The sequence below is a fragment of the Dipodomys ordii genome, unplaced genomic scaffold (assembly GCF_000151885.1).
Source record: "Dipodomys ordii isolate 6190 unplaced genomic scaffold, Dord_2.0 Scaffold232, whole genome shotgun sequence".
In the NCBI taxonomy this organism is placed as follows: Eukaryota; Metazoa; Chordata; class Mammalia; order Rodentia; family Heteromyidae; genus Dipodomys; species Dipodomys ordii.
Window position 1 is genome coordinate 1,085,558 of NW_012267448.1, and position 23,858 is coordinate 1,109,415.

The following is a 23,858-nucleotide window of genomic DNA, read 5'->3' on the forward strand; positions in this document are numbered from 1 at the left end:
ATAAGAAAAAAGCCAGAAGTGGCGCTGTGGCTCAAGTGGTAGAGTCTTGAGCTGAAGAGCTCAGGGATAGCGCCTAGGCCCAGAGTTCAAACCCCACCACTGACCAAAAAAAAAAAAGACTTGGAGGAGCATTAGTATGAGTTATGCTTTGAAGGCCTTGTAGAACTCAGCTATAAATCCATCCGGTCCTGGGCTTTTCTTGAGTGGGAGGGCTCTTATTGCCATTTCTATTTTGATGCTTGATATGGGTCTGTTAAGTTGGTTTAAATCATCTTGGTTTAGTTTGGGCAGAAATTCATCCATTTCTTCCAGTTTCTCAAACTTATTACCATAAATATTTGAGAAGTATTCCTTTATAATGTTCTGAATCTTGGTTGTTTCTGTGGTGATGTTTCTATTCTCAGCTCTGAGTTTATTTATTTGGGTGTGTTCTTTTTTTTCTGATAAGATTTGCTAAGAGTCTGTCGATTTTGTTAATTTTTTTCGAAGAACCAACTCTTCGTTTTGTTGATTCTATTTTTTTTTTTTTTGTCGGTCGTGGGGCTTGGACTCTGGGCCTGGGTGCTGTCCCTCAGCTCTTCAGTTCAAGGCGAGTGCTCTACCACTTGAGCTACAGCGCCACTTCCGGTTTTCTGGTGGTTTATTGGAGATAGGAGTCTCACGGACTTTCCTTGCCCGGGCTGACTTTGAACCATGATCCTCAGATCTCAGCCTCCTGAGTAGCTAGGATTACAGGCGTGAGCCACCAGCGCCCGGCTCAGCTCTACATTTTTTTTAACTTAAATTTTATTGTAAACGTGATGTACAGTGAAGTTACAGTTACGTAAGTAAGTTAATAAGCACATTTGCTTTTGAACAGTATTACCTTCTCCTTCATGTTCTGCCACTCCCCCACCCCTTCAGCTCTAATCGTTACTGGTGAATTATATAGAGGGAATTTCAAAGACTTTTAGTGAGGGCTGGGAAGGTGGCTCAGTGGTAGAGCTCTTGCCTTGCATGCCTGAGGCACTGGGTTCAATTCCTCAGCACCACATAAGCAAAAAGAAAAAAGCCAGAAGTGGCACTGTAGCTCAAGTGGTAGAGTGCTAGCCTTGAGCTGAAGAGCTGAGGGACAGCGACCAGGCCCAGAGTTCAGGCCCCATGACCGGATCCAAAAAAAAAAAAGTAAAAAAATAAATAGTATTAAATATTGTTAAAATATAGTTTCTTTTTGATTGTGTGAGCGTATGTACGTGGAACTCAGCGTAGCTACATTTTCCTGGAAGGCAGGGATCTTATCTGGTTATCATTTGAGTTTCCGGCACTTATCACAGTCAGAAACCCGGCAAGCCTTCAGTGCTCCTGGACGGAGAAAAGACCAGGAAACGAGAGGAAGTACTTGTCCTTAGGAGACATTCTCTCTCACCGTATGGTCCCCGAGCCCGAGATCACTGGCCTCCCGACCAGTAGATGGCAAGAGAGAGTACCGGCGGGCTAGGAAAGCACCGGGCTGGGAAAATGCCACCGTGGGCGGAGCGTCCCAGTCTCTAGCGCGGCGCGCGCAGCCTCCGACCCTAATTTCTTTGAGCGCCGGAAGAAGGCGGGCCTCTTTCCGTTCCTAGCGCAGCCATGGTAAGGTAGCAGTTCGGCGAACTCTAGGGTTGCATCGGCCTCCATCCTCCCAATGCTGAGATTGTCCAGGGCTTTGGGCTCCTGTGGGGGTCGACAGGATGGAGACAAAGGGAAAGCAACCCCTAGAGCTGGCTGTAGTGGGCTTCAGGGCCAGGATGATTAGTGGCCTGGGGAACTGGTGGGGGGGCGGTGAATGTGCCACTGGTGCCACCAGTTGCAAGGCCTAGGACTTTGGCTTGGCCAGTCTTTTTCAAATCAGGGAGAAGTGGCTCTGGTCCCCGACGAGTGTCGGGTAGTCTGGGGACGTAGGCAGCGAGCCCCAGGCAAATCAGCACCTGGTTTCTTAGCTTGGTTGGCACCGCCGCCTGACCTGACGTAGTGTGGCTGGTAAGCATCAGCAAGGAGCTTTGAGAAGTCTGCCTTCCGACTTCTAAAGCGAAAGCCTGTGCCTGGTCTTCGCATGAGTATACGAAGGGACACTAAACGTTGTTGCGCCCAAGTTAGATGGATCTTTTGAAACAGCTTGTTTGGAAACGGAAATGAAATCCTGGGCCAGTGCCTCAGTGCGCTTGGGTTTGAAGCGCTGAACTTTATATCCCTGCAGTGTTGCGTAGTGAGCCGGTGTTCTTAGAATATGGTAACCTTGAAATACTTAGTTTACCTGTGGGAGAGAGGAATCGGTATTTTTCTTGGGACATGAGAAAGTTGTCTGCGATTTGCCGTGTGTGTAGTATTCTGTACAGAGTATGTGTGTACCTTCTGTCCGTTTTATCAGAACATCTCTAACACGTTTTATTGAAGAGAAATTTTGAGAATTTACACTACATTCCTATTAAGCTGAAACCATGTCACAATATTGCAATATAAAACTTCCCTTCAGGCTCGTGGTCCCAAGAAGCATCTGAAGCGGGTAGCCGCTCCTAAGCATTGGATGTTGGATAAACTGACTGGTGTATTTGTAAGTATCCCCACGTGTTTCTTGGGGAAGGGGGTGGAGGATTGCTGAGGAGCCTGGGTCCTTGCACATGCTAGAGCAATACTCACCACTGAGTTATACCCACAGCTTGTATAAGGATCTTATGCAAGATGGAAAGTATTTTCCACTTTATAAGCCAGGCTAAACATACACTGGCTTTCCCTGCTTTTGGAGTCACTGGGCTGTCTACCTGTACTCCACAACTGCACCTAACATTTTTCTCACTACACTTACATACATGAACTCAGATCTCAAATGATAATTACTGGTGAGCCTTATTCCTTGGAGAAAATTCCTTCTGTCTAAGTGTCCAAGTGATGGAAAGGTAGTTTTGGTGTCTTAATGGACTTAAGGACTGATGTGAGATTTGAGTGAATTCAGGTGGTGATATTTGGAAAGTGACCATTTATAATTTTGCAGGCTCCTCGTCCATCCACCGGTCCCCACAAGCTGAGAGAATGTCTGCCTCTCATCATTTTCCTAAGGAACAGGCTTAAGTATGCCTTAACAGGAGATGAAGTGAAGAAAATCTGCATGCAGCGTTTCATTAAGATTGATGGCAAAGTCAGAACTGATATCACCTACCCTGCTGGTTTTATGGGTGAGCAATTCGTGCTAGGTGCTTAGTAGCGATACATTGCTTTACTGGCATCTCCCACATGGCAGTTGTACTCAGTGCTCAGCTTTAATGCTATTCAGTCGTGTCATGTTGAGGGATTTGGAAACCTATGTAGAGAGGGGCAAGGTTCGCCCTATAGTCTTCTAGTTAGTCCTGAGAAGCTACAGATTCAGAAGTTTTTACTTAAATGCCATGGATTGCTTCACTTCTCAAAACTGAATTTCATTTTACTTTAAATTTCACATGACCCTGGAAGATTGAGGCAAGTGGTTAATTCTTTACTGAGCAATGGGGTCCACTATAGTAAGTTACTTTGTTGCTGTTTGATATCAGATGTCATCAGCATCGATAAGACTGGGGAGAATTTCCGTCTGATCTATGACACCAAGGGTCGCTTTGCTGTTCACCGCATAACACCAGAGGAGGCCAAGGTGAGTATGACGGGTGGGTTGGGCTTTCAACTTTGAAGTTCTTTGGTTCTAAGTTAAATCCTAGATTGAGCTCAGGTGGGATACATTCAGGTTACTTGCTTACACCTGGAAACAGTAATTGGTAAGATTCTGTTGTATGTGATTGTGTTTTTGTTTTGGTGCTGGGGACAAGCCTGGGGCCTCACACAGTTGACACTTCAAAAAAAAAAGACCTAGGAAACCAATCTGGTCCAGTCAGTTCTTTTTGGCTCTTTGCCCTTGCTCCATTTGTGACTCTAGCTCTGCTTTATGGGGTCTTGGTGGTAGAGACTGATAATACTTAAGGCATTAGTTTGAGATAACATAAAATTGCAGACTGCTGGGTGCTGACAGCTCACATACCTGTTGTAATCCTAGCTACTCAGGCAGCTGAGATCTGAGGATTAATGTTCAAAGCCAGCCGGGGCAGTAAGATCCGTGAGACCCAATTAACCACCAGGAAACTGGAAGTGGACCTGTGGCTCAAAGTGGTAGAGTGATAACCTTGAGTGAAAGAGCTTAGGGAGAATGCCCAGACCCTGAGTTCAAGCCCTATGAGCAACAACAAAAAGCTTAACTTCAGCCTAGCTGAAGGGCTTGTCCAGTGGTTTCCTTAATAATTCAGTTTGTTGTAAAACTATCAGGAAGTGAAGATCTAAAATTGAAGTGCTTTGTGAAATATTTACTAATTACATGAACTGGTAATACAATTGCTGTTTATGAGTCAAAATGTGATACTAGCTACTCAGGAAGCTGAGATTTGAGGATCGTGGTTCAAAGTATGGATGCCCCTTCCCCTCCCCCCCAAAAAAACGCCAAAACATTAGGAGAAATCAGTGTGTAACGAATTCCCTGGGCCCATGACATTTCAAGGAAAGGAGTGGGAATGACAGTAGAAGCCAGTGGCGGACCTGCTTGGGACATACAGGACTGGCCCTTCAGATACAGTGTTTCAGTCCACAACAGCTGTGGAGCTGTATAAAATTATCTTCAGCTACTGTTTGCATTTTCCAGCCAGTGGCACCAGACCTGGGAAAAAGAACTGATGCACTTGTGAATATAATAAGTATGAGCCCAACTAAATTAACCCTTTCTATGATTCCAGTACAAGTTGTGCAAAGTGAGAAAGATCTTTGTTGGCACAAAAGGAATCCCTCATCTGGTGACTCATGATGCTCGAACCATTCGCTACCCAGATCCCCTCATCAAAGTCAATGACACCATTCAAATTGATTTGGAGACCGGCAAGATAACAGATTTCATCAAGTTTGACACTGGTAAGCATCCTCTGCCACATAACATCTTGGAGAACAGATGTTTTGTTTTATTATTGATTGTGGGGCTTGAACTCTGGGCATGGGCACTGTCCCTGACCTGTTCAGCTCAAGGCAAGCACTCTACCATTTGAGCCACAGAACCACTTTGGGTTTTCTGGTGGTTCACTGGAGATAAGAGTTTCAGGCTTTGCTGCCCGGGCTGGCTTTGAACCGAGATCCTTAGGTTTCAGCCTCCTGAGTAGCTAAGATTACAGGTGTGGGCCATTGTTACCCAGCTTTGTTTTTCATACACTAAACTCATCTGAGCATTGTGAACTGGTCAGCCTGGATATAGATTAGTTGGCTGGTGCTTTTACGCATCTGTAGCATCTTCACTTTGAGGTGGCAAAATGTGTAGTATAAAATAAAACTATGTAAATCTGTTTATGCTAGAGCTTGAACTCTCAGTTTTTTAGGCACTGTCCCTGAGGGTTTGTTTTCTGGGTTTTTTTTTGTTTCTTTGTTTGCTGATTAATTGTAGATAAGAGATTTAGGGACATAACTGCCTGATATGGCCTCAAAGCTTTCTGTGGAAAATATAAAAGCAGCAGGAGTAATAAAGGCAATAGACGGTCAGGACCTGACACGGTCCTCCTAGGGTAGATAGTTTACATTTTTAGAGACTCCAGGGGTGACCTGGCTTGGACTACAGCATTAATAGGAATGAGTTGCTCCTGGGGTTAAAGCCAGGGGATCTATGAACTAGATGAGCACATATCTCTGATTGAAGCAAGTGTTTTTCTTGTTTAGGTAACCTGTGTATGGTGACCGGCGGTGCTAACTTGGGAAGAATTGGTGTGATCACCAATAGAGAGAGACACCCAGGTTCTTTCGATGTGGTTCATGTGAAAGATGCCAATGGCAACAGCTTTGCCACCCGACTTTCCAACATCTTTGTTATTGGCAAAGTAAGTCTGAGTTTTCCTTCTCAAAGCAATCATTAATTATACTATTATGACATTTCCACCTAATCTGCTCACCCCCTCTATCACTCCCTTTCTCCTTTCCTAAAACAATTAGAGCAAGTTTCACTGTACTATTTAAACTTTTTATGTGGTACTGAGGAATCGAACCCAGGGCCTTATGCATGCTAGCAGGCACTCTACTACTAAGTCACATTCGCAGCTCTCACTCTACTATTTTTATATAGGCAAACAATATACATACATATTGTCTGTGTGTGCATGTGCTGGGTCTAGGCTTGAACTAAGGGCCTACACACATCTTTTGTTCAAAGCTAACATGTCTCAACTTGAGCCCCACTACTGGCTTTTTTGGTACTTAGATGTAGGAGCCATGTGGATTACCTTTCTTATTAGTCCTAATCCCTCCCCAATATGGCCTGTTTTATTCTTTCCTCATGTGGCTGTGCTTTTCTAGGACACTAAATAAAGATCCTCCTGTGGTACTATTTCAACTTGCAGAGATGGATTGCAAATGCTTATTTTGATTCTTTCAGGGCAATAAACCTTGGATTTCTCTTCCCCGAGGAAAGGGGATCCGCCTCACCATCGCTGAAGAAAGAGACAAGAGGCTGGCAGCCAAACAGAGCAGTGGGTGAATTTCACTTACTATCTCTATGTGCCATCGGAAATAAGAGATTGTACTTATAAAATGGTCTCTGAATAAATAAGAATCAGAGAATTTTAAATAAAAATGATCTGATGTGATTAATTGCTCTTGGTTTGTGTTGTCTTTATCACAGTTTACTGTTTAACATTGTAACTTGAAGAATAAATTCTAGACAAGCTCAGATTGTTTCTAATCTAGATTTTTGTGTGGTAAAGAGAAAGGGGCTACAACTAAGCCCAGGAAATAGATAACTCACGGCTGGGCTAGGTAGGCCTCAGCTACAGTGAAATCCTAGTTAATTATTTTTTTGTGCTAGGGATCAAACCCAGGGGCCTACACACACTAGGCAAGCATTTTACCATTCAGAAATGCCCCAGCTCCTCACTTGGCTATTTGGGAATGGACCACCCTCATCTTACACTTAGGTTTATATTGCACTGGTCCCTCACAAGCCTGCTTTGTCTTTGCCCCTGTGCCCAGCTTGCCAAAAGCAATAAGGAATCTCTAGAAGTAGTTAACCTTCATGATTATGGTCTCTTAGTAGGGTAACATGTGCTTTAATTCGTGTCTATCATTCACTTCACTGCAACTGTAGTCCTTAACTTCAGGTATGGTCCGTTGTAGATGACCAACTTCTGTTCTCCCAAGGAGTGGCAGGTAGGTTCTGAAGTCTTGGCAAGACCTGTTTCATGGGCTCTTGAACCTTCAATGTTGGTGACTTAGCTCCTGAGCTGTTTTTTTTCTAGTTAGTCAAAGGTGAGTCTTGGAATTGTCTGCCCAGGCAGACAAAATCTTAGATTAGTGGGGTCTGAACTTGTCCTGGACACTGTCCCTGAGCTTTGCTCAAGAGTGCTGCTGTGGGCTGGAAATGGGTCTTAGTGGTAGAGTGCTTGCCTAGCATGTATGAAGCCCAGGGTATCGATTCTTAAATGCCATGTAAACAAAAAGCCGGAATCGACACTAGCTCAAGTGGTAGAGTGCTAGCCTTGAGCAAAAGAATCTTAGGGAGGGCTGGGAAGGTGGCTCAGTGGTAGAGCGCTTTCCTTGCATGCCTGAGGCCCTGGGTTCGATTCCTCAGCACCACATAAGCAAAAAGAAAAGCCAGAAGTGGTGCTGTGGCTCAAGTGGTAGAGTGCTAGCCTTGAGCTGAAGAGCTGAGAGACAGTGCCCAGGCCCAGAGTTCAGGCCCCACGACCGGAACCAAAAAAAAAAAATCTTAGGGACAGTGCTCAGGCCCCGAGTTCAAGCACCAGGACTGGCAAAAAAAAAACCCCACACTAGTGCTGTACCATACCACTTCAAGCCACAACTCCATTCCCAGTTTTTTCTAAGTAGTGTAACAGAAATAAGAGTCTCACAGACTTTCCTGCCTGGGCTGGCTTCAAGCTGTGATTCACAGATCTCAGCTTCCTGAGTAGCTAGGATTACAGGCATGGATCACCATCACCTGGCCTGGTTTAGAATATTGATCATCAAAACTCAGGCTCCTGAGTAGCTAAGATTATAGGCCACTAACACTGGGCTCCATTTCAATTTTTGTTGCTGGGGATGGAATCTAGGGCCTCACATGCAATAGGCAAGCAATCTACCACTGTGTTTTTGTAAGGTTTCCAATTCAATTTATAAAATCTCTTAGGTTTCTTTGAGACAGCATTCGAGATCATCTCAAATGGTCCTAAGATAAAGCAGGCAGAAGCCAGAACTGTAACCAGGTTTGTTTGATGTCCCTGTACCCTCAGTAGGGTGAGTTTCAGCTTACTGTGTGAGGCCCTGGATATGTTAAATCCCTACCATAACATAGGGTGAGGATTGGGATATGGATATATGTTGATAATGTTGAAAGTGAGTGATGGGTACAGGAGATTTTCCATATTACTATCTAGAGATTTTTTTTGGCAAACTTAGGCACAAATAGCACACTGCCCTTCTAAATAGTACTTTACCTTTTTTTGGGGGGGGGGTCCAGTCGTGGGGCCTGAACTCTGGGCCTGGGTGCTGTCCCTCAGCTCTTCAGCTCAAGGCTAGCGCTCTACCACTTAAGCCACAGCGCCACTCCCGGCTTTTTTCTTTTTGCTTATGTGGTACTGAGGAATTGAACCCAGGGCCTCATGCATGCAAGGCAAGTGCTCTACCACTGAGCCACCTTCCCAGCCCAGTACCTTACCTTCTAAATAGTGCTTACCTTCACTACCAACTGACCTGAGACAGTTTTTTTTGGTTACTGGGGCTTGAACTTGGGGCCTGGTCACTGTTGTCTTAGCTTTTCTACTCAAGGCTAGTGTTTTACCACTTGAGTCACAGCTCCACTTCCAGCTTTTTGGTGGTTAATTGGAGGTAAAAGACTTTTGTCTCCCCTGGCTTCAAACCTCAGTCTTCAGATCTGTTTCTCGAATAGCAGGCATGAGCCACCAGTACCTGGGAGAAGAAACTCTGAGTCACCCACTTTGTTTGGGGCTTCCTGTGGTCATACTCCTGCATTTTTCTTAGCTTTTCTAGCAATAGTGAGTTTGTGTAATCAGTGGTGTGATGAGATAAATGTTTAAAGGACTAGCTGTCTAGGGAAAATATGTGTATATTAACAAATTTATTATAAAATTTACTGATATAAAAATATATAACTTACAAATAATAAAATACAATAGCCTTTATTGGGAATTCAATGTAGTTAGTTGATTCTCACAACATTTTTTTTTGCCAGACCTAGGGCTTGAACTAAGGGCCTGGGCACTGTCCTTGAGCTTTTGCTCAAGGCTGGCACTCTACCACTTTAAGACACAGCACTACCCACTTTTTCTGTTTATATGGCACTGAGGAATCAAACCCAGGGCTTCATGCATGCTAGGCAAGCACTCTACCACTAAGCCACATTCCCAGCCCCAAATATTTTCTTTTTTATTTTTTTTGTCAATTGTGGGGCTTGAACTTAAAGCCTGGGCACGGTCCCTGAGCTTTTTCTTTTTCTTTTTCTTTTTTTTGTCAGTGGTGGTGGTCATGGGGCTTGAGCTCTGGGTCTGAGCGCTGTCCCTCAGCTCTTCAGCTCAAGGCTAGCGCTGTACCACTTGAGCTACAGCGCCACTTCCAGTTTTCTGGTGGTTTATGGAGTTAAGAGTTTCACCAACTTTCCTGCCCAAGCTGGCTTGATAAGAGTTTCATGGACTTTCCTGCCCGGGCTGGCTTTGAATCAAGATCCTCCTGAATCTCAGCCTCCTGAGTAGCTAGGATTACAGGTGTGAGCCACCGGTGCCCGGCCCTGAGTTTTTTCAATTTACTGCTTTGAGTCAGCACCAGTTCCAGTTTTCTGGTGGTTAATTGACAATAAGAGGCTCACAGACTTTCCTGCCCAGGCTAGCTTTGAGCAAGCCATGATCCTAAAATCTCAGCCTCCTGAGTAGCATGAGCCACTAGTGCCTGGTATTTTCATGTATTTTTGCCATACTCTTGTATCCATAGCCAACTTAGGGTTCTATTTGCAATCAACAAAAGAATGTTAGTTCCAGAATAGGCATTGTTGGCTCATGCCTGTAAATCCTAGCTACTCAAGAGGCTGAGATCTGAGGGCCATTATTTGAAGCCAGCCCAGGGAGGAAAGTCAGTAAGACTCTTAGCTCCAATTAAATACCAGAGGGGCTGGGAAGGTGGCTCAGTAGTAAAGCGCTTGCCTTGCATGCTTGAGGCCCTGGGTTCGATTCCTCAGCACCCATACGCAAAAAAAAAAAAAAAAAAGCTGATGGGGCTGGGAAGGTGGCTCAGTGGTAGAGAGCTTGCCTTGCATAAATGAGGACCCGGGTTTGATTCCTCAGCACCACATAAAAAGCCGGAAGTGGCACTGTGGCTCAAGTGGTAAAGCGCTAGCCTTGAGCTGAAGAGCTGAGGGACAGCGCCCAGGCCCAGAGTTCAGGCCCCGCGACCAGACCCAAAAAAAAAAACAAAACAATTAACCACCAGAAAACTGGATGTGAAACTGTGATTCAAAGTGGTAGAGCACTAGTCTTGAGCAAGAAAGCTCAGGGACAGTTCCCAGCCGTGAATTCAAGCCCCATGAACTCAAGCCCTATAACAGACAAAAAAAATGAATTAGGTGTGTTGGTTGATATTTTTGTTTGCATTAGCAAATAAAATATGAGGTAGACATAGAGGTGCATGCTTGTAATACCAGTTACTCAGGAGGCTGAGGCAGGAGGACCAAGAGTTCAAGACTAATCCAGGCTCGCCTTGAACTTAGAGACTCTGCCAAAAACAAAAAGTAGTTGGGGGAATGGTGCAGGTTATAAAGCGCCTCCCTAGCAAGTGTGAAGAAGCCCTGATTTCAAAACCCAGCACTACCAAAAAGAAAAGTCAAAAGTAAAATAACCGCTGGGTATTGGTGGCTCACACCTTTTATCCTAACAAATCTGGAGGTTGAGATCTGAGGATCATGGTTCAAAGCAACCCAGTATGAAAGTCTGTGAGACTCTTATCTCCAAAATAACCACCAGAAAACTGGAAGTGGCACTGTGGCTCAAAGTGGTAGAGTGCTATCCTTGAATGAAAAATGAATGAAATGAAAATGAAAAATTTCAAGGATAGAACCCAGGCTCAAAGTTCAATCCTCACATACAAAAAAAAGTAAAATAACAATGATTTACATGTTGGAACTTGACTTTTTTGTGACATTTGCTACTTGTTTGCTATGTTGGATAATACTTTTTGAATACTGAATGTTTTCTTATTTTTGGTATTATTTGCATTGTAATGGTATAATTTTTTTAAAAAACTTTTTTTTACAAAAAGATTTAAACCAGACTGGCCTTGAACTCAGGATCCTCCTGCGTTAGCATCCCAAGTGCTAAAATTACATATGTTCTACCATGCTCAGCTACATATGCTTCTAAGTTTGCCTTTCTAACATTTTGTGCAACACTTCTTAACACTAGACCGTCAATAAAACAAGTCTTAATTTATACTGTTTACCATTTGTGTAGCTGCTTTTAAGCTACTGATGGCATTAAACAGAGTTTGGGAGCTATGTATCATAGCAGTCCATTATAGAGTATCTTCACCATACACATTTAGCAACCTAAAGAATATAGATAAGCCAGGCACTGGTGGCTCACACTTGTAATCTCAACTACTCAGGAGACTGATATCTGAGGACTGAGGTTTGAAGCCAAGTCTGCACAGGAAAGTCCATGAGACTCTTATATCCAATTAGCCACAAAAAAGACAGAAATGGAGCTATGGCTCAAGTGGTAGGGCTCTAGCCTCAAGCATAAAAGCCCAAGGACAATGTCAAGGCCTGTATTCAAGCCCTAGGACTGACAAAAATATCGATAAGCAGTACACCGGTGACTCACACCTATAATCTGCTCAAGAGGATGAGATCTGAGGATCACAGTTCAAAGCCAGCCTGTGCAGGAAAGTCCATGAGATTTTTATCTCCAATTAATCACCAAAAAGTCAGATGAGGAGCTGTGGCTCATGGTAGAGCACTAGTCTTTTTTTTTTTTTTGGTCTGTCAGTCATGTGGCTTAAACTCGGCCTGGGCACTATCCCTCAGCTCTTCAGCTCAAGGTAAGCGCTCTACCACTTGAGCCACAGTGCTACTTCAATTTTTCTGAGTGGTTCATTGGAAATAAGGGTTTCATGGAGTTTCCTCTCTGGGCTGGCTTTGAACTGCGATCCTCAGATCTCAGCCTCCTGAGTAGCTAGGATTACAGGCGTGAACCACTGGCACCAGGCTTCAAGTGTATATCTTTAGGAGGGTAGGGGACGTTACAGAAGTTGAGAGAAGGGTGAAAAAGTGCAGCAGTGGAGCTCACTAGACACTCACTAGACACTGATGAAAAGTGAGCTATACAACTCATGAATGGAGATGGGAGAAAGGGACTGGGAGAACATGAGGGAACAGAAGACACTGTATGAAAGGAAATGTACTCATTACCTATCATGTAATTGTAACCCCTCTGTACATCACCTCTATAATAACAATAAATTAAATTTAAAAAAACTAAGGGTGCCAGTGGCTCACACCTGTAGTCCTTGCTACTCAGGAGGCAATCTGAGGATTGAAGTTCAAAGTCAGCCTGCGCAAGAAAATCCATGAGACTGTTATCTCCAGTTAACCACCAGAAAACCAGAAGTGGTGCTGTGGCTCAAGTGGTAGAGTGCTAACCTTGAGCTGAAGAGCTCAGGGACAGCACCCAGGTCCAGAGGTCAGGCCCCACAACTGTAAAGTCCTGGAGCAGACTCCACCCTCCTCGAATCAAAGTCTCCGCCCAGTACCTGCGTTACCTAGACAACTGGGACACTTTGAAGAGGTTACATCTGCATCCACTGAGGTCACATCTGAATTTGATGTGGCCACACCTTTTTCCGCCCATACCCTAGATAAGGCCTAGCCCAGGCCCAGATGCTCTTTTTCTCCCAGCTCTCTTTTCCAAGCTCTCTTTTCCCAGGTCTTTCCCAGGCCTTTTCCAGGCCTTTCCCTGATGCGTGGAGTGCCAACATGGCCTGGTACCAGCCAGAACAATGAATAAACCTACCCCTTACCTGAATACCACATGCGTGGTGTGGTTCTTACTCGGCTACCTCTTTTTAAAAACCTAACAACAGTGGCTGGGAAGGTGGCTCAGTGGTAGAGCACTTGCCTTACATGCTCGAGGCCCTGGGTTCGATTCCTCAGCACCACATAAGCAAAAAGAAAAAAAGCCGGAAGTGGTGCTGTGGCTCAAGTGGTAGAACGCTAGCCTTGAGCTGAAGAGCTGAGGGACAGTGCCCAGGCCCAGAGTTCAGGCCCCACGACCGAACCCAAAAAAATAAAAAATAAAATAAAATAAAAAATAAATAAAAATAAAAACCTAACAACAACCAACAAAAAAAAAAGTAGGAAAAACTAAGGGTCAGCAACCAAGCCCTGAGTATGTCAAGGACCAGCACAAAATAGACAGACAGACAGACAGACAGACAAGATAGATTGATGTAGTGACATGATTAGAAAGTCATAAGATTTTCCTTCTCTTCCTATACGTTTGTTGATTGATTAGTTGATTGGTTTTGATGCCAAAGATGGAACCCCAGACTCCTGTGATTAAGTACACACTGTGTCACTGAGCTACACTTCCAGCTCCAGGAAGTACTGAACTTTTAAGTATTTATTACCTTTGTATTTAATATAATTTATTTCATTATTTCATTATTTGTTTTTGTTGGTCGTGGGGCTGAACTCAGGGCCTGGGCACTGTCCCTAAGCTTTTGAGCTCTACCACTTTGCTTGGCTTCGGCTTTTTGTTGATTACTTAGAGACAAGAATATCATGGACTTTTCCATCCAGCTGGTTTCAGGCCACAATCCTAAAATCTCAGACTCCTGAGTAACTTTGACTACCCATGTGAGCCACCTGTACCAAGCAGGTATATTAAAATTATGTATTAAATTTTTAATTTTAGGCTGGGAATGTGGCTTAGTGGTAGAATGTTTTCCTAACATGCATGAAGCCCTGGGTTCGATTCCTCAGTACCACATAAAAAAAGCTGGAATTGGTGCTGTGGCTCAATTGGTAGAGTGCTAGCCTTGAGTAAAAGAAGCTCAGGGACAGAGCCCAGGCCCTGAGTTCAACTTCCAGGAGTGGCAAATAATAATAAAAATAATAACAATAATATATTTTTATACTTCTCTGAATAATGTAACAACTGGGTTCTGGCAAAGTGGGACAAGCCAGCTGCTGCACACCAGCCACTTGGTGTCACTTTAGGCATGGCAGGCTGTCCTGGTCCTGTCTACATGCTGCCTCAGTCCTTCTAACATGGGTTCTTCTTTCTCTATCTCTTCAGTCATCTGAGCCAGAGGCTAATTGCTCTGCTTCCACTTTAGTCTCCTATACTACTAACCCATCTCCAGAGCTCAGCTTTAATCTTGTCACATTCTCTCTGTCTCTGTCTCTGTCGCTCTCTCTGTCTCTGTCTGACTACCTGTGTGTCTCTGTGTCTGTCTCTTTCATGCCATCTCTAAGGCTTAAACTCAGGGCCTCATATTCTTGACTGAAAACATCCCAGATAGAGAAATCTTCATAAATTTACCTTCCCAGGCCAGGCACCAGTGGCTCATGCCTGTAATCCTAGCTATTCAGGAGGCTGCGATCTGAGGATTGTGGTTCAAAGCCAGCCCAGGCAGGAAAGACCATGAGATTCTTATCTCCAATTAACCACCAGAAAACCAGAAGTGGCACTGTGGCTCAAGTGGTAGAGCACTCGCCTTGAGCTGAAGAGCTGAGGGACAGTGCCCAGGCCCAGAGTTCAAACCCCATGACCACCACCACCGACAATAACACAAACTAACTTCAAGTATTCCCTAGTTGGGTCTTAATCTGCTTATCACCAATTAACTACAAAATGAACCAGAAGTAGAGCTATGGCTCAAATGGTAGATAGCTAAACTTGAGAATAAAGCTAAGGGACAGCACACAGACCCTGAGTTCAAGCCCCAGGACCAGCCCAAGAGGAAAGAAAGAAAGGAAGGAAGAGAGGAAGAGAGGAAGGAAGGAAGGAAAGGAAGGAAGGAAGGAAGGAAGGAAGGGAAGTTGAAGGCATGGTTCAGTTGGAAAAGTGCTAGTCAATGGAGCAAAACACTCAAGTACGGAGTTTAAACAAAGCCAACTTGTAACTTAAGGCCCCATGTATCTGAGTGGGTCCTGACTTGCCTTACACAAGGAGCATCCTTCCCCCTTGTACTCTTGACACCACTTCATCCAGGCTTTGGGCCATTGAGACCTATGTAACCTTGCCTGCGATTGACCAATTTGTTATATCCCAAGTATTTTTGCTTTTTCAAATTACGAAAAACAGAGTTTGCAAACAGCCACCTGGATAAAGGGCAAGAGAGCAGTGATGAAGGCCAGTACAGCTAGTAGAGGACCTTTCCTCTGCCCTTCAAGTCAATATTACTAATGAGGCAAGAAGTTTTGTTAGAACCAACACAGGAATTCCCTCCAAGGCCATCATAGAGACTCCTGAGATATTTTCTAGCTCAAGGGTGAACTACAAGAGTATGGGAGGAGATATAACTGAGGGATACCTCCAATTCAGAGCCTGTACTTTTCTTCAAAAGGCAAAACCAATCATAGGAAGACTGACAGAAGGTACAAAGGCCTCCATCCCTACATATTGAGCCAGCATGGACTGACAATCCTAGGGTAGGGAAAGTCCCCACAGGGAATAAAGACATCCTACTTTTGTCAAGGGCATTAGAGCCTGCTGCTCATGTGGGAAAAAAAGGAAACCTGGAGGATTGAACTTGGTAATGGGGTGTGTGTATGTGTGTATATGTGTGTGTGTGTGTGTGTGTGTGTGTGTGTGTGTGTGTGTGTGTGTGTGTGTGTGTGTGCGTCTTCCCAAGAGGAGATACCATAGATGCATAGGACTTATCAACACTCTCTGGGCATTCCCTTCTCAGTTTATCAGGACTATACTGACCTAGAGTCTGTGGTTTTAAGAGTTTCTCAAATCCCAGATGACCCCCCCCCAAAGGTGATACTGCCTTGAAGTTTGGGTTTTTTTCTTTTCTCTACCAAATAAAGAATTATGAGGCAGGAAAAATGTGAGCAGAGGCGTTTAGTTGAAAATGACAGTAAGGAACAAGGGAAGCTGAAGAAAGAGTCTTAGCTGCTAGTGGTGCAAGTCGCTAAAAACAGGCCTTCTGGATGAGAAGGCCACCTTATGATGTATGAGGGCTTGTTCACCTGTTTCCCTGGTGAGAGGAAGAAGAGGAAGGGGGGGAGGTGGGGGAGGGGGAGGGGACAGGAGGCAAGGGCAGAGAGGAGTAAGAAGCAGACTTCTCATCTAAGAGACCAAGAAAAAGTCTCAGAAATTGGTAATAAGATATAAGCTAGTGGGATCTCTCTATTTTTAAGTGTTTATTGTCATTATAAAGGTATGTACAGAGGGGTTACAGTTACATAAGATAGATAAAGAATACATTTCTTTTTGGACAATGAACCCCTTCCTTCACTCTGTTTTTCCTCCTCATCCCACCCACAAGTTATATAGGTCATTTTGAACATAGTGTATAGTGAGTACCACTGCTGCATTTGCTCACTCTTTGTCCCTCCATTTTGTACCTTCCCTTATACTCCTAAAGACATATGAGGCCACTCTTTTATAGTCCCTTTGGGCAAGTCTCAGTCTGGTATCTGGTTGGGTCAGTACCTCACACCAAAGGAAGGGGCACCTGTGCCCTGTGGGGGTTTGCTTGGTTACCAGGGCCTTTGCTTTCACCAGAGCCATTATCTTGGCTTCCCAGGGCCTTTAGGGAGAAGGGGCATTGTCTCCGCTGGCCATTGTCTGTTTCCCAGGGTTTCCACAAAGAGGAGAGTATCACCACCTCTCTCCCTATTTGTCACCATCTCTCCCAATCTGCTAATCTTTCCCCTTTTGCCTCCCTTCCTTCTCTCTCCTTCCCTCCCTCTATTTTGTGGTGCTAGGCACTGAACCAGGGCCTAGTACATGTTAGGCAGTGCTCTTCCACTGAGCTACATCCCAAGCCCCTATTATGCCATTATGGTTAAGGGTTCTGAGCGTCCTCAGATTCTGGTAGCCTAGGGTTTCTGGAACCATGAAAATTGAGAAGGCCACCTTATGATGTTTGAGGGCTTGTTCACCTGTTTCCCTGGTGAGAGGAAGAGGAGGAAGGGGGGGGTAGGAGGGGGAGGGGGAGGGGACAGGAGGCAAGGGCAGAGAGGCAACAGTACAGCATAGCAGTAAGCATATCACCTCTGCAACAAGACTTTATTCAAAACCTCCACCAGATCCACAAGGTACGACACTGAAAAAATCCATCCATCCCTCTGATTCTTGGCTTTCCCTTCTGCAAAAGGGGTTAATAACTATACTAACTTCATAGGGTTTTTGTAAGGATAAAATCAATTAGAACATTCCCTGGCAGGCAGTAAAATTTATTGAGTGTTAGCTGATCCTGGCCAACAACAATGTACTTGGTCCCTTATGGCTTCCAAATCTCTCCTCTCCAAGCCTGATAGCTCAATAAAAATGCTTAGGGAATTTGTAAAGCAGGGAAAACAACCAAAATGTTTTGGAGAACAATGTGATAACTGATATTTTAAAGAACTCCATGAAAGTAGTCATCACAAGAAAAATCTGAACTTGGTTAGACTGAAATTCTTACTGTTTTTCATTTGGCATCATTTTTATGTTGAATCACTTAATGGTACTGGTAGGTTAGTAGGGGGTAGGGGATAGGAAGGGCAAAGCAACATCCACACTTTTCAGTGCTTAATTCCTTTTCCTCATCTGTCTCTCTGTCTCTCTCTGTTTCATCTCTGTCTCCTCCCTCTCTCTCTCCCTTTCCCCCTTCTCTCCCTCCCTCCCTCTCTCTCTCCTTTCCCCCCTCTCTGCCAATACTGGGACTTTAACTGAGGGCCTGGGCACTGTCCCTGAGCTTCTCAAGGTTAACTCTCTACCACTTGAGCCACAGTACCACTTTTTCTATTTATGTGGTACTGAGGAATTGAACCCAGGGCTTCATGTATGCTAGGCAAGCACTCTACCACTAACTCACAGTGCTTAGTACCTTTAAGTTTTGCTCTCATACAATCCCATAGGAACTTTGCTTCTCACCAAGCCTGGAAAGGATGTGTCATTTACAACCTTCTCTAGAGAGGTAAGAGCTCAGGGAAGTCAAGAGACTGATCCAAGTTCACATAACTAATATGAATGAGGCTGGATGAGAGCCCAGTCAGGCTGATGTCAGAACCTCCCATGGGGGAGGGGTTGTTGTTTGTGGCTCTGTGGGGGAGGGGGGAGAGTTCCATGCTTTTATACATTTAGTAAGGGAATAAGGGGCCCCTTTTGGCAGGTCCCAGGCCAGGGTAATTTGGGCCAGAATGCAAAGATGACTCTCAGAGCCTCCCTCTGCCTTGGGGGCCATATGTTTGCAATCAATGTGTATATGGCTGGTAGGGGAAGGTTTGTCCTGGCCAGTATCCAAGCCAGATGTTTGCTGTGTAGAATTCCATACAGCACAAATCCCAGTAACTCCTTAGTGTGTTGGGAATTTTGTGTGTTATTGTTATGACCAGCTTCATCCTGTAACTCAGAAAGTTTCAAGGGTCCTCTGGGCCAGCACTGGTCCAAGACAGAGCTGGAAAGGAAGAAGGTTGACATCCCATCTCTTCACCCCTTCCTGTTGGGGCCTCTTACTTTGTACATAATTTTCTATTTCTTTTTGTCACAGGTTCTCCTTACCTGGCGCACCCTATCATGTCTTCCTCCAGCCTTCCCCACTCCCAAGTCTTCCACTAAGTACTTCCTGACCACTGACTCTGACCTCTCCTGAGAGCCCTTTATTTGCTTCTGCATCGTATACAATCCCATTTGTCCATCATAGCCTCTCCTGTCTTAGATCTGCTCTGAAGCTTCTCTAGCTTCCTGCAGGTCAAGGAAGAACAAGTACCGAGGGAACAGTATTCTATGCCTATTGTGAACCTGAGTTTTTCACCTAATCATCTCATTTAAACTTCACAAGCCAGCTACTTGGGGCTAAGGTAGGACGAGTGAGCACAAGAGTTTGAGACCAGACTCAGCAACAGAGCAAGACCACATCACAAAACAAACCAGGCACTAGTGGCTCTCAACTGTAATCCTGGCTGCTCAGGAGGCTGAGGTCTGAGGATCCACAGTTCAAAGCCAGCCCAAGAAGCAGAGTCCATCAGACTTTTATTTCTAATTAACCACCAAAACATCTGGAAATGGAGCTGTGGCTCAAGTAGTAGAGTGCCAGCCTTGAGTGAAAAAGCTAAGGGACAGTGCCTTGGCCCTTAGTTCAAGCCCCAATACTGGCAAAAAAAGAGAGAAAGAATTCTCTCTGCCTACCTTAAAGCTATAATATCTATCTTCTTCTGTCTCTAAACATGAACTCAAACTGGAACTTTAATGTCCCGTCTTGGATCTCCATCATGCCAACTGCACTTCCAGTTCTCAGCCTCCAAAATCAAGTGAGTCAATGTCTTGTACAAAATGTGTGTGTGTGTGTGTGTGTGTGTGTGTGTGTGTACTCGTGTGCGCATGCACATGTACATGTTCCTACCCTGTTGGTTCTGTCTCTGGCAAATTCAAATGAACATAGAACATATCCAATGCTTTTGTGTGTGTCATAGTGTTAGAGTTTGAACTCTGGACTTGGGTTTTGTCCCTTAGCTTTTTCCTCTCTAAAACTGGTGCTCTACCACTTCAACCACAGCTTCACTTTTAGCCTTTTGGTGGTTAGAGAAAAGGAAGAACACTCAAGTCCCTAAAACCCAACATGACATAGCCCTCTTCCATGTCTGATCCAGAAAGACCATCTCTTTCTGTCTCCCCTACTCTCATACTTGAAACCTCAAACCTGACAAGGCCACTTGCCTAGTGTGCCTCTCTTCTTCCCTCTCTTCCTCTCCAAGTCCTTTCTCCTTCCCCCGCCATCCCTTCCTTTCCTGACTGGGCACAGGGTATAATCTGGGGGTGGTAATTAGTGCGAGTAAATTGGAAGTTGTTTTTCACAAGACTATGTTTCACGCAGGTCAATTTGTATGCTTCCTGGGCACTTGTGACACTCTAGAAATGCCATAGCAACCAGCCCTGGCACCGCCAGGCTCAGTGACAACAGGAGATTGGGCAGGGAGCCAGGCTCTGGGCACTGATGTGCCAGGCACTGAGCTGCATAGAGGCCATTGCTTTTACAGCCTTGACCATTCAGTGTCTCAGTTGTCCCTGCAGTGACACAGGAATAATAACTCATTTCCATAATAACCCAGACCCAGACAGAAATGAGCTGAGGGCCTGAAGTTTGTAAACTGTAAAATGAAGGCCAGTTAGTATAACCTGGCTGTGATTATGACTATTGTTTGCTTGTGTTGCCACCTTTCCCTTCTCCTCAACTCTCTGCTTGGAGCCACAAACTTCCAGATTCCTCTCTATAGAAGCAAGGTCCCTGCTGGCCCGCCTTTATTTCTTGCAAAAATCACTGCACCTGGGACACTTTTTAAGGAGAAGGCCCACAGAGTCACCAAAAGCTGATCGTGCGGGGACAGAACCACTGATTAAATTGTATTCACTTTGCCTTTCAGTCATTCAGATTGGTTGGGGCAAGGCCAGCTGGAATTAGTGACAAATTTGAAGCAGACAATATTGACAAAGAAAGGCTGTTATGTAGTCTGCAATGACTCACATTAATTCAAAGGTGATAATTTAAAGACAACTCTCTGAGTCAAAGGGAACATTATTTAGTGAATCAGTGAGAGTTTTTGCTAATTATTCAGATAGACATAGACTTCACCTCAAGACCTTAAGATCAGTTTTCTCCCTTCAGGAAGGGGGAAAATAATCCTTTCTCCAATCCCTTTGTCTCTCTCCAAATCCGAGTGCTTCACCAGGAAAAGGCCTGGAAAACAGGAAAGTGCTATTGAACAACCCACTCGCTCCCCAGATTTTTTCAGCCACATGTACTATGTGTTGGAAGTAATGTTGCATGCTGGATACAGACATGGAGCTGGTGTGCTAAATGAGGAGCAAAGGGAAATGAGTCGAGACAGTTATTTCTATCAAGATCAGAGCTGGGGCCTGGTGGATCACACCTGTAATCCTAGCTACTCAGGAGGCTGAGATCTGAGGATAGTGGTTCAAAGCCATCCTGGGCAGGGAAGTCGGTGAGACTCATCGCCAATAAATTACCAAAAAAAGAAAGAAGTGGTGCTGTGGCTCAAATGGTAGAGTGCTAGCCTTGAGCAAAAGAAGCTTGGAGACAGGGCCCAGGCCTGAGTTCATGCCCAAGGAATGGCAAAATGAAAACAAACAAAACAACAACAACCACCACCACAACAAAAAGGATCAGAAAGATACATACACCTGGATAAGATAAATTTAATTTTAAATCCTAGTGAGTAAAATGAAGCATACAAGTGGCAAGGCTCTCTGTTTTAGAGAAAGTAAGACTAGGAAGGTCTAATCAAATTTTCTGTGCCAGTACTGTGGCTTGAACTCAGGACCTCATGTTCTTATGTGGCATTTCCTCTCAAGTCTGGAATTCTACATTTTGCACCATAGCTCCACTCCCAGTAATTTGCTAGTTAAATTTCTCTGTCTTGACTGGCTTCAAAATGGGATCCTCATATTTCAGTCTCCTGATTACTTAGGATTACAAGTATGAGCCACTGGCACCTGGCTCCAAGGAGCAGTCTTTCAACGCATGTGAATGTCCATGGCTGTGGGGTATTTTAGGAGCAAAGGGTGACTTGTTAGTGTTCCTGCTGGGGATCTGATTTGCTTCTTAGCTCCCTTCTGAACTGTTCTTTTATGCCAGCTGAGACCTTAAGCCCATTTTTTCCTGTCTCCATGCTAAAACTTTATTGCTTGCACAGCTTGACTCTACTCCTTGACCAAGTCCTGTCACCTAGAAATGATGTGTTTCAGAGACAAATATGTGTTCTTGCAATAGAGCAAGGTATATCTTAGACGTGTCTCTGCTCCTAGCCATTATCCTCAGGCTACCTACCTGCTCACTGATAAAATAATTTCTTAGCAGACTGGGAAACCATTCACTAGGGGATTGGTCCTTCTCTCACTGAATCTGCCATGTGCTTACTCTAGGACCTTGCAGACAGCAATTAATCTCTCTGAGCCTGGGTTCCTATAATTAATAAAGGATGACATCTTGCTGTGGAGCAAGGACCCAGCATCGAGCAAGTGTTCATGAAGCATGGGTTTCATGGGAAGCAGTTCTGGAACAGTGGGGCTGTGCTAGAAGAGGAGCTCTCTGTTCTGGGACTTGCCAGATTCTCAGCATGGCCTGGTGTCATGTATCTGGCCCTTCTAACCACACCTTCAAAGGTCTAGATTGCCCAAGGTCCCCAGCTGTGTTGTTTTCTTGATGAATTGGAACAAAACATTCCACAAGGGCCCCTAGGCTCTTTTAAGTTCACAGCAGATGGCTGGCAAGCCAGTTCTCTGGGACATACAGTTCTTGACTCAGATCCAGGCAGAGGGCCAAGGACTTGGATGGGCTCTAGAAAAACTTAATACTCATCCCTATTCCATTCCAAAATTACCCCCCTAAGACCCTAAAGCTTTTACTGGCATGAAGAGTGTCTAGGCTTGGGCATGCTTGACCCTCTCTACTTCTCTGGTTCCTAGTAACTACTATGGCTTGGGAGGTTTCTCAGTCCTCTACCCAAGGCTTCATTCTAAGTCCAGTGTAGTGTCCATGGTACCCCTTTTAGAGTAAATTGACAAATCATGCACCTGTTCATCTATCCACCCAACCAATAAGTATTTACCAATATACTTCTGTGTGTAAGCCTTGTGCTAAATTCTGTGGGACTCTAATTGTGAAAAAGACAGCTAAATCCCTCATAGAACTCCTGTGATAATGAGGGAAACAAGTCAGGTTACTGCGAAGTTAAATTCCACAGAATCAATCCAATGATAAAGGTAGGCTGTGAGCAAGGATGTAAAGAAGGATCAGAGCCATTCCTGGAAGAAGGGAGACTTGAGCCGAAACGAGGAATTTGACAGAGAGGAAAAAAAGCAAAGGAAGAGCTAGGAGCTGATGGCTCACACCTATAATCCTAGCTACTCTGGAGGCTGAGATCTAAAGATTGTAGCTCAAAGTCAGCATCAAAAGAAGCCAGACGTGGGTGGGTGCTGGTGGCTCATGTTTATTATAATCCTAGCTACTCAAGAGGCTGAGATCTGAGGATCATGATTCAAAGCCAACCTGGTCGGGAAAGCCCATGAGAATCTTATCTCCAATTAACCACCTGAAGTAGAACTGTGGCTCAAAGTGATAGAGTAGTAGCCTTAAGCAAAAGTGCTCAGGGACAGAGTACATGTCCTGAGTTCAAGCCCCACAAACACCACCACCACCACTAACAACAACAGCAAAACCAGACATAGAGCGATGGCTCAAGAGGTAGAGCTCTAGCCTTGAGAAAATGCTCAGAGACAATGTCCAGGCCCTGAGTTCAAGCCTCAAGACAGGCACAGAAACAAAAAGGAAAGGAAGCAGTTCCCATCCTGAATGAGGAGACAGCGAGAAGATCAGGAAACAAGATCTGGGTAGCTGGAAACGATTCCACTCAAGAAGAGAGTGGAGGGCTGGGAAGGTGGCTCAGTGGTAGAGCACTTGCCTTGCATGCCTGAGGCCCTGGGTTCGATTCCTCAGCACCACATAAGCAAAAAAAGAAAAGCTGGAAGTGGCGGCATGGCTCAAGTGGTAGAGCGCTAGCCTTGAGCTGAAGAGCTGAGGGACAGCGCCCAGGCCCAGAGTTCAGGCCCCCATGACCGGACCCAAAA

General features: G+C 44.8%; 1 protein-coding gene across 1 annotated transcript; it reads left to right on the plus strand.

The window, feature by feature from the left end:
• Positions 1 to 1,532: 1,532 nt before the first annotated feature.
• Rps4x (ribosomal protein S4, X-linked) lies at positions 1,533 to 6,645 on the plus strand. Its single transcript, XM_013035948.1, has 7 exons — positions 1,533 to 1,611; positions 2,492 to 2,569; positions 3,008 to 3,188; positions 3,540 to 3,637; positions 4,761 to 4,932; positions 5,722 to 5,879; positions 6,431 to 6,645. The coding sequence occupies exons 1-7, from the start codon at positions 1,609 to 1,611 to the stop codon at positions 6,530 to 6,532; spliced, it is 792 nt and encodes a 263-aa protein (XP_012891402.1). The 5' UTR covers positions 1,533 to 1,608; the 3' UTR covers positions 6,533 to 6,645.
• Positions 6,646 to 23,858: the final 17,213 nt, after the last annotated feature.

Excerpts from the sequence above, each read along its gene's own strand:
- Rps4x (XM_013035948.1), top strand. Across the intron at positions 3,189-3,539 it reads CTACCCTGCTGGTTTTATGG|ATGTCATCAGCATCGATAAG; the intron begins GTGAGCAATTCG and ends GTTTGATATCAG. Across the intron at positions 4,933-5,721 it reads TTTCATCAAGTTTGACACTG|GTAACCTGTGTATGGTGACC; the intron begins GTAAGCATCCTC and ends TTTCTTGTTTAG.